The sequence below is a fragment of the Ruditapes philippinarum genome, unplaced genomic scaffold, assembly GCF_026571515.1.
Source record: "Ruditapes philippinarum isolate M1 unplaced genomic scaffold, ASM2657151v2 ctg669_1_1_1_1, whole genome shotgun sequence".
Lineage (NCBI taxonomy): Eukaryota > Metazoa > Mollusca > Bivalvia > Venerida > Veneridae > Ruditapes > Ruditapes philippinarum.
This window is the reverse complement of record NW_026859351.1, coordinates 54,959-71,397: the sequence shown is the minus strand read 5'-3', so window position 1 is coordinate 71,397 and position 16,439 is coordinate 54,959. Positions and strand designations below refer to the sequence as shown.

General features: G+C 30.5%; 1 protein-coding gene across 3 annotated transcripts; it reads right to left on the bottom strand.

Moving 5' to 3' along the window:
- Nucleotides 1-695: 695 nt before the first annotated feature.
- Nucleotides 696-15,053, bottom strand: LOC132756191 (tetratricopeptide repeat protein 29-like). 3 transcript variants are annotated; one of them, XM_060747199.1, is made up of 11 exons: nucleotides 14,958-15,053; nucleotides 12,723-12,966; nucleotides 12,156-12,379; nucleotides 10,662-10,847; nucleotides 9,546-9,605; nucleotides 8,665-8,877; nucleotides 7,523-7,608; nucleotides 6,859-6,950; nucleotides 4,361-4,484; nucleotides 3,543-3,777; nucleotides 696-2,634 (listed from the first exon to the last, which is right to left on the bottom strand). In XM_060747199.1, exons 2-11 carry the CDS (start codon nucleotides 12,944-12,946, stop codon nucleotides 2,483-2,485), a joined length of 1,596 nt encoding a protein of 531 aa, XP_060603182.1. In that variant the 5' UTR covers nucleotides 12,947-12,966; nucleotides 14,958-15,053; the 3' UTR covers nucleotides 696-2,482. The 3 variants fall into 3 exon arrangements, with proteins under 3 accessions (XP_060603182.1, XP_060603183.1, XP_060603184.1); XM_060747200.1 differs by having other exon boundaries at nucleotides 14,925-15,003; XM_060747201.1 differs by lacking the exon at nucleotides 9,546-9,605.
- Nucleotides 15,054-16,439: the final 1,386 nt, after the last annotated feature.

The window sequence follows — 16,439 nt, the reverse complement described above, 5'->3', positions numbered from 1 at the left end:
AAGATACATCAGGGGGTTGCTGTTTGGGGGGTTTGAAGGGGGCGGAGTTCCCCTAATCGCCAAGTTGATCATAAGGTAACGTGCAACCAACGCTGAAAAGCATTTGACTCTATCTCAATCCATTGAGAAGTTGCAGCACTTTGAAATCAATTTTGATGGAAAGAATCAACGCAAACTAGTGATTTTTGGCAATTTTGAGATGTCCCCTCGTTGCCATGGTAACAGAAAATTTAAGCCCGAGCATGTTGTTAACAGGGCAATGGTCCAGTCAACATGTGTGCCAAGTTTGATTAGTGTTGTAGCAGTTTTTATAGTATTATAGCAATTTGAACTTGTAACGGGAGACTTTTCAATGAAAACAGCCATTTTTCACAAAATGCTCATGAAGTAATGGGTTAATGTAGCCTATTCTATGGAAGGGAAACAATCCAATTGATTTAATGATTGGAAACTATGCAGCTAGCTAATAATAGATAATAGTACTTTCAAGTGGTAGCCAAGGTGACCAACATATATGCAAAAGAAAATGCAGTGGATGAACTAGGTGAAAAGAAAGTCTTTCTACAAAACAGTGGGTACTGACATACAGTACTAGTATTTGTTGAACAGAAGTAATGACTTAAAAAGCTGACCTAAATGAATTATTATTTGTGGTTAATAAATTGCATACATGCAAGAAAATAAAACAAAGCTGGTTTATCATATAATTAAATTTATTGGAAATTTTCTGTCTGATAATCAAAATACAGTTGAATCAACATTACACAAAACAAAACAAGAATATCACAATTTGAAGTTTCTATGTGTACACAGACTATTACACAAAACATACATATGTATCGTGTTCAATATACTGCATGCATACACAATAATATTTCATCATAAAACTTGATCATGTGTAACAGCAAAATATACATATGTTTAGCATACACACATATATATTATACATGTACTATATACATACATGTATATAGTACATGTATAATGCACATGGGAATAAAGAACACAAATGCAAGATTTATATTCTATTCCATTCATAAAAAAACCCCTCAAATATTGCTTTTTTTGAAATCTGAAAAAAATAATTCAACAATAATTGTCTTTTATATCATAAACAATTGTTTAATTGTTTAGAAATATACTTTTTTATCTCAAAAGAATTGGTTTTCACCTTCAAACACTATACTGTATAATAACTTTCAAATAAATACACATAAAAAACATCCTAAACTTCCACGTCCCTTGTAAAAAAAACAACATTATAACAAAATTCTTAAACAGAAAGAAACAAAAACAAAGTTATTTAGAAACGAAATATCACAGAATTTTCATGTACACTCTCACGTCAGCACTGTGATTTATATTGTAAAATATTTAGATTTATATGTTAAAAAATATTTGAGGAAGAAAAAAAAAACAGTATATACATGTATAAATAAACTCTACTTTCATCCACATAAAATACATATATCTGATATTGTACCTCGAGAATGATGTAAAAAAATGTGCTAAATTTAAATACTGTAGTCCATGTTTATTCATTTGGCAATTCTTGTTTTTTTGGTTTTTTTCCAAAAAAGGTGAAAAAATAATACTTAACTGATTGTATATTGATTAGCTATTTCTAGAAGAAACAAATCTTACACTCACATGTTCAACAATCACAATTTCTGTATAATTTGCAATGTAAATAAGCCATTTAGTGCTAAAATTTTCTACATCACAAAAATAATTAGAATTGAAATGTTTGTGTATAGGAAGGGAAATACATATATATCAGAATGCTATGCAGGCATTTTATAAATATTTCTTACATGGTTGAATTTTTTCCAACAAAAAGTTTTGAGGAGATATTTTATGAGTAAATGATAGCCACTGACCATGTTCCAGTGTTTAAAGCAATGAAATGAATATGGGTAAATATGGCATGAACAAATGGTTACAAAAAACATTAAGTTACAAAATTAAGAGCAGTTATATACCTGTGATCTGCTAAGAATGTATTTTTTCTTCCATACTGAAGGGTCATTTGCCCTAAATTTTACTCAATGTATAAATTTTCAGCAGTTTTGATTCATCAGTACCACAAAGGCCATTTTTCTAAACTTTACTCAATACATGAATTTTCAGCAGTTTTGAAGACATAAATTTTCAGCAGTTTCACTAGTGTATCAACAAAGTTACATCTTTCAATACATAAAAAATAGACTATACTTCAGTCTGATATTGTGAATACAGTAAATTATGTGTTTTAATATCTCATTTAACAATTTATGCTCAACCTTCTTTCAGAAATAAGTGATAAGGCACATTTCTGAAAATTTCTACAACAAATCTTTGTTGTTAAAAGTTTGAAAATTTAGATATGTAATTCAAACAAGCTAAATATACACAATTGAGATTTTACATGTTTATTAAATTGCTAAGAAATGAAGAGATTTCCTGTTCTATAAAGCTGTGTCAGAATTTAAGTGATTAAATTTCATTCTTGTGCAGTGGTCTCCGTATCAGCCATAGATGTCTCAGTTTCCTCCCTTTCTACACCTTCCTGCTGTTCAGAGGTGGCGCTAACATCAGTCTCCTCCTTCTGTACCGGAGCAGGGGGCGGAGTTTCAGGTTTCGGGCTCTCTGCCTCTGTTGAAGGAAATGATATCTTATAACATGATGTTTACCGGTTCTACACATAATTTTTATAATATCCTAAGTGGACCTATCAATTTCTCAATCTGGTTAAAACCATTTATCATTTTAGGTAAATATTTCAAAATAAATATGTACTGATATAGATGCCACTAGTAGACTAAGGGTTAAATCTTCAAAGTAACTAGTAATCTAATGATCGCTAGCTGCATGAATTCAAAGCCTGTCAGGGCAAGTCGTTGTTTTCTTGAGCAAGAAACTTTACACTCATTGCTCAGTACTGGTTGGTTCCAGGAACGGATTCAAAAGTGTGTCTATAAGCTTATAACTTCCTACACAATCGAACTAAAATAAATTCTGTATAAACCAAATCTTCAAAGAATTCTAAATTTTAACTTTTTAACTTCTAACTTCCTGCATAGGAAGGAAATCTATGCTTTCCAGAATAACAAAAATTCAGCCGGTTAAACTTAGACCATTTTAAGTGTATAAATAAAAATATCCATTTATCATAAAGGTTAGTAAGCACTTTACTTCTAAAAACCACAGTTTTTATCACAAACAATAAAAAAATCAAACAATGAGATAGGAAGAGAAATATCAAGTTGTACTGAAAGCATAATTGAAGATCACTTTATGAACAAAACTTGACAAAACCATCCTTAAATACACAATAAGTAAATGTTAAGTATAAGAATTTGCTGAATGAACAATGCAACATTGAAAAGTTAAAAATGAACTAAACCACATTTGATGGAATAACTTGAATTAATTGTCTACTCAAAAAGGTTTTTCTCTTTTGTGACCGGATTACAAAACTGACAGAACATGGAAACCCTATGTTTGTTTCAAGATATATATTGTGACATGCATTAGGTACCAAAAACTTTTTTACAACTTACTAGGTTCTGGGAATGGCTTGTCGAAGTCATCAATCCTTGAACTCTTCCACTCAATAAGCCTCTCTAACGCTGGAAGATTATTGATCACAATATGACTTCCAATCCCTTGTAGCATCTTGTGCGCCATGGCAACACCAAACTGTACTCTATTCACATTGATTGATGCTACTTCACCCATTGAACGAGACAAGTTGTACGCCTTGTCAAAATATTTTGTTGCTTCATCATATTTACCCTGAAAAGATCCAGAATTTGATATTCATAGTATAAAGTCTTAATGATTTCATCACTGTCTATATATCTAGTGATTATTTATTGCATTGGACAATCGGTAATTATTTATAATTTTGATTTGGACACATTGAAAAATGCATACTAGTATTGCACAGTAATAGCTATTTCAGTGTTACACATCTAAGTATATTTTGAAATATTATTTTCATTATATTCAATTGCCTATTATTTTATTTTATCAAGTTATAGAGAACAGGATTGCTAGGGAAATGGCAAATACATAAGAACAAAAGAACATGTTCATACTTATATTGTACCAAACAGTACCAAAGCAAAATATTAATAATTTGAATTAATGTTACTTCTCATTTAGTATTTTTGAAGGTATAAATACATCATTTTTACCAGATTATATACTATTGTTCTATTTACTAATAAACTTTAAATTTTTATCTTGATATCCATAAAATTGACAATAGACAGTTCCAAAAGCAGAATGCAGACAGTCCATTTAAGAAATTCAGCAAGATAAGGGATATCAGAATTAACATTCAGAGAAGAAAAAGAGAACAACAACGACTTACTAATGTGTTATAGATATTTCCAAGGTTATGACAAGCCTTGCTGTATGCATGTTCCTGTCCGCTCTTCTCGGCCACAGTGACAAAATGTTTCAAATACTCTATACTCTCCTCCACTCTACCTTGTCTAAAAATTAATATATAATATACGTTAGTTAGTACCACAATTTAACATTAACTTATACCTCATTATTCATATATGAAACTTTTAGTTGGTACCACTATTTAACTTTAACTTATACCTCATTATTTATATATGAAACTTTTAGTTGGTACCACAATTTAACCTTAACTTATACCTCATTATTCATATATGAAACTTTTAGTTGGTACCACTATTTAACTTTAACTTATACCTCATTATTCATATATGAAACTTTTAGTTGGTACCACTATTTAACTTTAACTTATACCTCATTATTCATATATAAAACTTTTAGTTGGTACCACAATTTAACTTTAACTTATACCTCATTATTCATATATGAAACTTTTAGTTGGTACCACTATTTAACTTTAACTTATACCTCGTTATTCATATATGAAACTTTTAGTTGGTACCACTATTTAACTTTAACTTATACCTCATTACTCATATATAAAACTAAATCTGGTACCACAATTTAACTTTAACTTATACCTCATTACTCATATATGAAACTTTTAGTTGGTACCACTATTTAACTTTAACTTATACCTCATTATTCATATATGAAACTAAATCTGGTACCAAAATTTAACCTTAACTTCTAATTCAATATTCAACCACTGGTAAGTAACAAAATTTTCCATGGCAGTATGTAAACTGAACTCTTAAAAAAACAAATCTTAACATCAGATTCGGGCCTGTTTGGTCTTAAAAAGATCTGTGACAATAGCCACTGATACAAGTTATTTTAAAATAAAGCTAATTTTGCACTTTCTATCATTTTGCATCTAAGTATAAATTAAATCCATACATAAATAACAAAATTAAGAAATTTAACCAAAATTCAGTACTTTGACCTTGACAGTCAGTCATATAAAGCTTAAGGTCATGGTCAGATTAACCTTTTAGAAGGCCTTGTCCAAACTGTTGTTTTGCCAAAGTATGAAGATAAGCCATTTATTAATTATCAAGTCAATTATAGCAAAAATCAGTGAAAATTCAATAATTGACAAGTTATTTTAAAATAGTAATTTTTTCACTTTCTATCATTTTATTTTATAATTTTTGGAATTTTAAGTTACTACACATTTAATTGAATCTACTGATTTGAAAGACTAAAATTAAAACAAAAAACCTCGGACTACAATACAAATCATTGTCTAAGTTGGTGAACATTGTTTACATGCAAAGTGAGGACAAAAAATATTCTGATTTACACAGCTTGCACATATACATAAGTGTTTTGAAGTGATTAAAAACTACCTGTTTTATAGCATTCTTAAATATATAAAGCATATTGAAGGTGCTTCAAAATTAACCATGTTCCTCAAAAAAAAAAAAAATATATACAAGGAAAACTTGTATGATTAGAATATGAAATGAGATGTAAACTTAAAATATGCATAATATCAAATTTATTATCATGATTAACCTTCACCTTACAGGTAAGTCTAGTTTAATCATTAAACTAATTACCATATATGCAAACTGAATATCAATGTTTTCAATATTAAATATTTTAAATTTTATTTCAAACATTACTGTGATAGTAAGTAAATTGAATCTGAATGTAAACTTTTACAATAACAACTGGTGTATCACTTGTTGATGTGCAAAATCAATGCAAACAATCTCTGGACATAACAAAATGGCTGCATGTCATTTACATAACATTTCTATCAAGACATGTTCACAAGTTTCACTAGTTACAACATTAAAAACCTACCAAATTTTAATCTTTATAGGATATATAACAAATAGATAATTATATAAGCATAACAATAAATAGGAAATGAAAGTCTGAGAAATCTATAATTATATATTTTAGTATTTTTAACACTCTTAAACATTTCAATCTAAAGATGCAATTTTTTTTGTTAAATGCAAGTCTTATACATACATTTATATAGATAAGACTTAAACATAAAAAAGAGAGAAAAAAGAAAGACAATAGTTAAAGAAATGTAAAGACTGCTTCAATGATGCTTTAATCATATGATAAAGTGGCTCATTAGCTTTACTGGTGGAGGAAGATCTCAGATGCACCTTATGTACTATATGTACTATTTCAAGCTCATTCAAGCACTTGGGTAGAACTACTGACTTTCTGTAAGCTGGATGGATAGCTTTCTAACATTAAAAAATCTAAAGTCCCTGGCAGATTTTGAACCCACATTTAATTAGCATGAGGGGCAAGTGGTTTGTAATCAACAACCTTAACCAGTACACTCATTGTAAACAAAAGAAATGTAAATATACATGTATGGTATAAACAATTATATCAAGATTATAATAATGGATATAGCTTGACACCATATAATTGCTTGGACAAAAACAGATTATCATAAATTACCTGGCATATGTCTTTGCTATTGCATCACAAGCTTTTCCTATACCCTCCTTCTCATCTGTTGATTGACATATTTTCAAATATGTATTCAAATGCTGGAATTAAATTGAGACATAATATTTCAAACCTTTCCAACATTATTAACTAGATGTTTTTATAGTTGTCTTGGGGTTTCATTTTCATTTTGTTTTGTTTGTCAGCAAAATCGTAGTTTGTTGCACACCTTTTTCCCTATTTATCTTATATTGAATACCCTGCCAATCTGTGTCTTGTAAAATGCATGTAAAGTTTTCACATTGTCTTCTAAAAATCAATAATGCTGCCTTTTTAAACAACACTCAAAAATCTATGCCATTGTGAACTAGGTACTAACTACATGTATATAAATTGTGTATTTTTTAATCTATAAAAAAAGTAAGTTTCTTTATTTCTTCTATTTATCTTTCATGATAATTTTCGATGTTTCAACATAATTTTCAACTTTTCAACATTTTTTTTAAACAAAATTCTGTTTCTTGGCTTTAACATAATCTTTATCATTCACAACTAATTGATTCCACAAAAAAAATTAGAAAATTTGGTTTAAAAGAAGGAGAAAAAATTCTGACATACACATATTTTTTTATTTCATTTTTCAAAGAATGGATGAGAGTATAGTTTGACTTACAACAAGTGCTGTATCATTTTCACCAGCTGTGTCAGCAGCAAGACCAAGTCTGTATGCAGCCTCACCCTCCATTTTCTCCTGGTGACCTGTGATTTATACATCAACATTATACAATGTGCTTGAATATTCTGTCTTTTAATAATAATTATGAAACATGATAAAAAGTTATGCTAATCATTCCAGAAAAGAACAAGTTGAATAGTTTTAATACTATTCCACATGAAACCTTCTTTAAGGATTAACTTGTATTGTTAAATAAACACCATTGGGTTTGAAGTATAAGCCACTCTTTCCCAATAATGGCAGGGTAGTTTGTTTATTTTTTGTTGGATTTTAAGTTAAACAGACACTATAATGGTCATATGACTTTCCAGCTATACTGGTTGAGGCTCCTCCATGTACCATTTCAGGCAAGTAGATAAACAAGCTGGATAGTTTCCTCACATATAAGAAAATTTTTAAGCAGGGTCCAAACCCAGTGACAATTGAGGGGCAAGTGGTTTGAAGACAACAACCTTAACCACTCAGCCACAGGCCACAGATGCCCAATAAACTAATGAATGGGTTGGATTGCAAATTAATGAAAAAAGTTCGATTATTTTTGAGTAACTGTATCTTCAGTGTTTGATCAGTATTTATAGGATTATGTAAAAGTACTGATGAGTAAATAATTATCACATAAGCACAGGACAACTGTTGTAAGCTACCTGCATGAGATTATCTGTTTCATGCATGCCTCTTACCATTGTAGTCGTATAACATAAGTAAATTTAACTTTAATCATGGGCTGCATTTCATAGAAAGTCCTAAGTGTATCCTAAGTCCTAGGACTTACAACAAACTATAGGACTGACTTAAGACTGTTTCAATAAGTATTTTCATCTTCAGTAAAAGCTTTAGACTTTTATCTAATTCATTCTCCTGAGAAAAGTTATAAAATACAATGGCATGCGCTTCAATCAGCAATGTGTAAATGTTCATCTGCATCACTATTCAAAAATTAAAGAGTCTCAACATAAGAGTTGTAATTAAGGACATTTTCTTTGGAACAAAAATTGTCTTAACTTTGGTCATAAGACATATTTAAGACTTAGGACTTTCCATGAAATGCTACCCAGATTGCAATGTGTTTTCATGCTTACTTTCTTTTGCAGAGTTATAAGCCTTGTTTAGATATTCGAGCATAAGTTCTACACTCTCTTGCTCTACACGTTCCCCTATGGTAGTGTATATACGAGCAAGATGTATACATGCATCTGTGTGGAATGATATACCATCAGCTGTAGTCCACTCTTTATTCTGAGCCGCAAGACTGTAATAAGCCTCAAAGTTCTCTGCTGCATTGTGGAATTCACCTGGAGCAAAAAATACCATTTTTGAATAAAGAATCTACTTATGGATGTATCTATTTCAATTACTTGTAGATGTATCTAATTCTAACTAAATTTTGAATTTCTACAAGAAATCATATCTGTTTCTTAAAGGCCCATTTGTATTATTGGTGCCCTGTTTCAGTTTCAAAAAGAGTAATCGTTGGCCATAAAGGTGAGCCATCTTTTACTTCTAACATGCTTTTAATCCAACATTACAAAACAGTATTACAGTATTTGCTATTTTTTTTTATGTATTAATTTCTGAGGAATAGTGTGCCTTTAATTTTGTCGCAAATGAGAAACCATATGAAAGATGACAAAAAAATATACAAAGGGACTTTCATATGAATTAGGTAATCATCCTGCTTATAAATACTGACAAAAGAAAGTTCTATGAACACATTCCATAATATAAAAAAATAGACAAACAAGTTCAACATTAAATTCTGAACACCTTTTTCACTATATCAGTGTAATAAAAAAGACTTTAAATTGTAAACTGAATTCCACCAATGAATGAAACAGAAATAAACTAAAACTTAACAAGAACCTGTAAACAAAAGTAACTTCCAATCAACATAAACTAATATCATGTAACTTAATCAACATGCAACTTTTACTTTGTCCAACTAAACAGTTTAAAATTTAACCTATAATACTACTGCCATTGGGGTCAATACTTTGCTCAATAACAAGTTCTCTTTCATGTGCTATAAATAAAACATCATGGTATATGTAAATAACGATATCTTCTAAAATGTTCAGGATGTGAATAAACTGAATACGAAATAATACCGGTATGTAAAAATTTATGTGAATATGACATATGTATATGAATACGAAATAATATCATATGTAAAAATTTATGTAAATATGACACATGTATGTAAATACGAAATCATATGTAAAAAATTATGTGCATAATTTAATATGTATGTGAATACGAAATACAATGTATGTAAAAATTTATGTGAATATGACATAACATGTATGTGAATACGAAATAAATATGTAAAAATTTATGTGAATATGACATAATATTTATGTAAATACAAAATTATATGTAAAATTTTATGTGAATATGACATATGTATGTGAATATAAAATAATATTTGTGTGATTATGATGTAATATGTATCATTGTATGTGAACAACAATTGACCTGCTTTGCTTATATTAAGAGAACACTGAACAACTTGATCAGCCATGTGAGTAGATGTATTTTGTGGATATAAGTTTGGGTTATATAAAGAATATGTTTTAGACCAAGCATATTCAAAAGCTAGGTTGAGAGATTTATGAACATCTTAAGGTGTTACTAAGCAAAGAAGAATGATACAGACTCCTAAAACCCTGCTTTAGTCAATGAGTAAATTACTGAAACATAATATCAAATATACCCTTTAATCAGTATAAAAACAAGAATGTTAAAGTAACAAATTATATTTGTGAATTATCCGAATTCACTGACCACAGTAATGAAGAAACAACTGTGACGAATTAAATAAATGTTTAACTGATGCCAAACGAAATGCTCTTATATTGAATTTTTCCACGATAAAGGACAAAGGGAGACAATTCTATATACAAACATAAACCCTAAACTCTCTACGGACCATTCTGTTCTGTATGTTGATCAGACTGTCTATACAGAGGCAGACAGTTTTCCTTAAAGAGTTGAGAACATGCATGTAAGAGAATCAAGCTAAACCTCTCAATGATTTATAATTCAATGTTAGTTTTGTAAGACTATACTATAAACTTACTGTTTTCTTCCTGTGCCAAGGCGACATTACAGTAGCCCTCAGCTTGTACTTTTCCACCATCATCTGTGACTAGAGCGGCAGTGTCTAGACATGTCTCGAAGAAATGATCTGCCAACCACTTGTCATTGGAGGACTGGAAATAACGAGCAAGTTCATACCTAGCTCTGTATACTTCAAGGAAATCACCTTCAATATAAATAGAAATTTTTCATGTGATGTATTATAGTCTATAATCATAAACCTGATAACAATTCAGTAGAATTGATTTCATTGATGAAAGTGTTAGATTAAACAGTTATAAAGTATTTTAAACCATTTAAACCATTTTAAACCTGTATACTGTCAGTTATACTTTGAAGCAATACCGGTACAAAGTTCTCAAATGGGGAGATCACTAAAGAGCAATGAAAACAACAAAAACAGAATGATTAACTACATTGTATGTGTAACATATCTCGCAACACCTAGAACCTATAAGCAAAATTCAATTCTCATCGCCTTAAGTATTGGAACCCAAAGACATTAAAAGAAAACAAGACACTGAGATGTAGTAAATGTTGTTCCATCAATTAAGATTGATGCCGTACTGGTATATATGTATGATAATTACTTTCTTTAAGAACTATTACATAAAAATGTCATTAATATCACTCATAATTAGTAATTGCTGGAAGATAAAAACAGGAAGGTGCACTTGTTCTAATTGCTTGATAGTGAAACAAGAGCTTGGATAATGTATGAATCAAGAAAGAAAAAGATTTCATTTAAAAAACATGACATAGTTAAGAGTCTAAGATAGTGACACAGGTTAGTTCTAAGTTCACAACAATATTTCATTCAAAATCCAAGCCAGAGTTACAGGTCTAGGAAAATGACCCTTACGTTGTCTTGAATACAAGAAATCATTTAAAGATTCAGTGAATACCATCAGAAGTTTTGATGACTGATTCTACAAACAAAATATCAAGCGGGAATTTTCTAGGTTCACAAAGGGCCATTACTTCCATGTCAGAGTTATGAGCTTTTGAAAGAGATCCTGTGACTTCAAGTAAATACCATCAGACAGTACTTAATTGCACTTTAAAAAGGATTTTTTTTATTTATAAAAAATTCACAAAAGGCTTTAAATAAGTTAAAATCCATGCCAGAGTCCAATGGACAATGATCACCAATATTATCCAAAAGACATGTAATCAGTTTTAAGTGAAAACCTTCAGTACCCAGAAGTTTTGAAGAATAATACTGAATGCAAATTGAAATCTTTGAATACGATACTTCTTAATTCACACAATAATAGATTTCAAATTCATGCCTCAGTTATGTGCCTTGGATAGTGACCTCCGGTAAGGATATTAAAGACATCGTTTTAGTGGTTGATAAGATATGAAGTTCTACAAGAACTTGCATTAACCAACAAAAACCGACCGGACACTGACACCCAGGTTCAGCAGGACAGTAACACAATTTCTTTGAAATGAGTTAATGAAATCATACCATTTCTCTGAGCTGTTTCAGCTCTTGTTAAATGAAGTTTTAGCACATCTAATTTATCATGTTGATCCTCAAGTAAAGTCATACTCCAAAGAAGAGATTCAGGTCCTGCTTGCACTCTTGTATCCTCTTGTCTTTTAATAAGTGCAAAAAGTTCACAGAATGACAAATGAAAACCATTTTGTAACATGTCCACACACAGATTATGTTTATAAGTATTCCGATATCTGAAAAATAAAACCAAATCAATTCATTGCTTTGATTATTTATTTTTTAAAGATTTACCTACATGTGCATTACATTTACAATAGTTTTCAAATTTCATTTAAATTCTGCTTCTAAAGTGATGAAACAACATTAGCATAAAATAATAATTGCCAAATAAACCAATACTGATAACTTATCAAGAACTTTTTGAAATTTCATATGTTAAACCATAAAAATTAAAGACAAACATATCTCCCTTTACAATATCAAACTTTTAAACAAAACTTATACTTATGCTCACATAGTGTAAAAAACTTGAAATAATAATCATAGTATGAAAAATGATATAAGGTTTATCCTTACGCTGTTGTCTGTCTTTTTGTAAGCATAGGCTGAGAAAATGCTTGATCTGGTTCAACAAAAATCTTTTTCTTTTTCTGTATAGGTTTTAATCTTCCACTGGGTGGTCCTTTTGGTGGTGCAGGTGCAAAGTGCACTGGCTGATTGTGTTTCATTGAGCCCATCATTCCTGTATTACCCCCACTCTTGGCTCCATGAATTGGGGGTAAAGTATGTGCGGCCGCCATTTTGGCCTCTTCTGCAAGTCCTATAAGATACATGTCAATAAAAGTGATAGTAATCAACTTGCAAATGTCAAACATTCATTTTACATACTAAGAATATTACGGATGTTTTTACCTGTTCAAAGAACAGTACAAGTCTCATCGAATGAACTGCTCTGGGATAGGGAGATTGGCCAAAAAAAGATAGGGAGATTGGCCAAAAAATGGTGTTCAGTGGTGCCAATATTGTTAAGTGGTGCCAATATACTTTCTATCTTCCAATAAAGTCTAACTCTGGTGAGAACTAAGACGATTTCGAGACGTTTCGGACCCAAGACATATCGGCCCCAAACTACCAAAGACGTTTCGGCCCCGGACGTTTCGGCCCTTTACCAAATCGGCCCCAGAATAAGTACTTTATTTTAAACCGATATATTAATAGCATTTCAAAAAAAAAATTAATCAATTAATATATATATTTAATCATTTAGTATAAAAGCTAGATTATTATAGTAGTAGGGGGAAAGTAATCAATACAAACAGAACAGAACATAAACTTTATTTGAAAAAATATAATACACAAAAAAAATTATAAACCATATATAGATAATATTTTATTTGAATGATAAAGAAGCAAGACATAAAACAATACTGCCAATTAGCATAATGTATAAACAGTTAATTAGTTACACTTTGAAAAAAATACGTATAGTTTGATTAAGATCAAAAGATGTTTTCTAAGGAAAAATTGTAAGTAACTTTCATCATCATCATCATCATCTTAAGTAATTGCATCACTTCGCAAGGAGTATACTCGCAATCGGATAAAAACTGTATATACATACGCAGCAGGCAGGACTGACTTTTTCCAAAATAAAAATAAAAAGTTTCACTATTTACAGTTTCTATTAAAAGAGTAAAAACAACTCCGTGATTAGTATTTTATATGTTGGCTGACCAGAGCTGATTGGAAAGCATCCAGGCTGGTCTGGTCAACAACGTCTTGCGGCAGCTTGTTCCAAAGCACGATGGTTGCGGGAAAGAAACTATTTTGGAAGATGGAGGTGCGTGCTCTGATTTGGCGGAAGCGTTGGTTGTGCCCTCTGACAGTCTTAGCATTGATAAGTGGAGGATCTGGTATAATATCTACAAGGTTGTGCATTATCTTGAAGAACATAGTTGTTCTGGTGTTGTTGCGCCGGTGTTGGAGGGTGTCCCATTTGGGGTCGGTAAGCATGTCGGTGACGCAGCTTGTTCGTGTGTAGTCTTGTTTCACGAATCTTGCAGCGCGACGTTGGACCATTTCTAGTTGGTTGATAAGACCCTCAGAGTGAGGGGACTGGTCAGACTTTCTTAATCAAGAAGTTTAAGTGGTTTGTTTTATAAGTAAGTAACCGGCCTTTATTGTTTGTTACACCTTTAAAAACATTAACGTATATCTAAATGGTTCATGAGATCAAAAGATAATAAATAATTATTTAAAGAATTAAAGTGTCATAATTGTTTGATTGTAATCAAATTAATTGTTGTTAATCAATCAAGCAATACACTATAGTGGGGCCGAAACGTCTCGCAGAAAAGGGCCGAAACGTCCAGGGGCCGATTTTTCGACTGGGGCCGATTTGGTTTGGGGCCGAAATGTCCTGTTTGCACTAAGACATGTTACACAGTCCTTGGCTCCTTGAAAAGAAATAGCTATTGTTATGGTATTCAGAAAAGTGCTATAAATTATACCTTCAATTTACTTAGTTAATGTGGCAAGACATTCTACTTACAACTAATTCTAAATGCATTTGTAAATCCACATACTTTTCTACTTCAAATAAGATGTCAATACATCGTCAATCTACTTTGATCTAAATCATTAACAGGTCTACAAAAGTACAAGTCAGTGCAATACCTCAAAAATAGATCGATGTAGGCATAATTTAAATCTTAATATTCTCAGTGTACAAAACAAATTATTTAGAGAATTTGATCACTTATTTAGAAAATATCAAACCAATTATCTAAGACAATAAGATCCAATAACTACCTTTGTTATCGTTTTTATAAACTCATGAAATTGTATGATTTGGCAGCCATTGAGCTTCCTGTTGTCATGACAAATAAGGACAGATGTGAATATTTTTAAAATATAATTAAATTTAAATTAGTTAAAAATATATTACAAGCAATAAATTTAAAGTAAACTCATTTTTATCAGATTTAAGATTACAAATACTATTAAATATTTTATTTATTTATATATATATTTTTAGTTTAGAACAGGAACGACAAGCACCTGTTTATAACTTTAACAAGCGCCTAGAAGAATTACGGACATTTCGGACCACGGACGTTTCGGACCAGACATTTCGGACCAGATTTTTGGGTCATTTCGGACCAGATTTTGGGACATATCGGACCATGCGATGGTCATTTCGAACCATGATGGGGACACTTCGGACCAGAACATATATTCCTTTTTATATAAAATTATTTGTTATTTCAGGATGTATTTACAATATTTGACATTTTTTATATTTTATGATATTCAAAATGCATGCAGTAAAGACCTGTCCGACGCGATTTTAACATTTTCTGATAAGCTTATATTACCATTGTTTTGTCTATCCATGCAAATACTTCTATCGTAATTCATTTATGTATTTCTATACGCTGACATTTTTTTAATATTGAAAAAAAAATTAAAACAATAATAAAATACCTTTAGATCTATATTGGTAAGCGTAGGATATACGCTGAATATACATATTTAAAGTCAACTTTATCCAAATTAAATCGTGATCTAGGTGGTATTAAAGAACAACGACATCCTTGTCAATGCAGTTTTTCACACGTTTTAATTGCTGAATAGAACTCGTTAAAGTTACGATTCACTCAATTAAAGAAGTATGTATGTAATTTTCACCTTATTTTACAACAAATATTTTAATTGATTGGATTAGATTGGAATGCGATTAAAGTACAGTTTTAATTAACAATTAACAACAAACAAATTGATTAATTGTAAACAAATTTGAAGTCCAGACTGCAATATAAAAAGATGTAGAATATGAAAAACAAGATCAACAAGGAAAGGCGGCGTTTGATTTCATCCTCATAACTTATACAGCTTACAAACTGAAATAGTTATATACATATCACTATGTCTACTGATCGTTGTGTACACTGTGAGATTGCCATGGATGTTGATCAGGTATGTGTGCATCTATTTATTTTAATGGTAAATAAAATGGCTATATATAAAAGCAAATTTTATTTAAAAAGTTTTTGTTTTTTTTTGTTAAAAACAATTGCTACTGAACAAAAAGAATTTGCACGGGCAAATAATGTTAAATACCCACACAGCCAAACCGATGATGCGTATGTTTATTTATTCAATATGTATTGCAAAGTATATGGTTTTAAATTGCACAAGTAAATAGACAAAGACATTTTTGCCGATTGACTTAAGTCAATAAATTATCCATCTTACAAAATACTATTACAGAATTGATAGTCATGTACATGT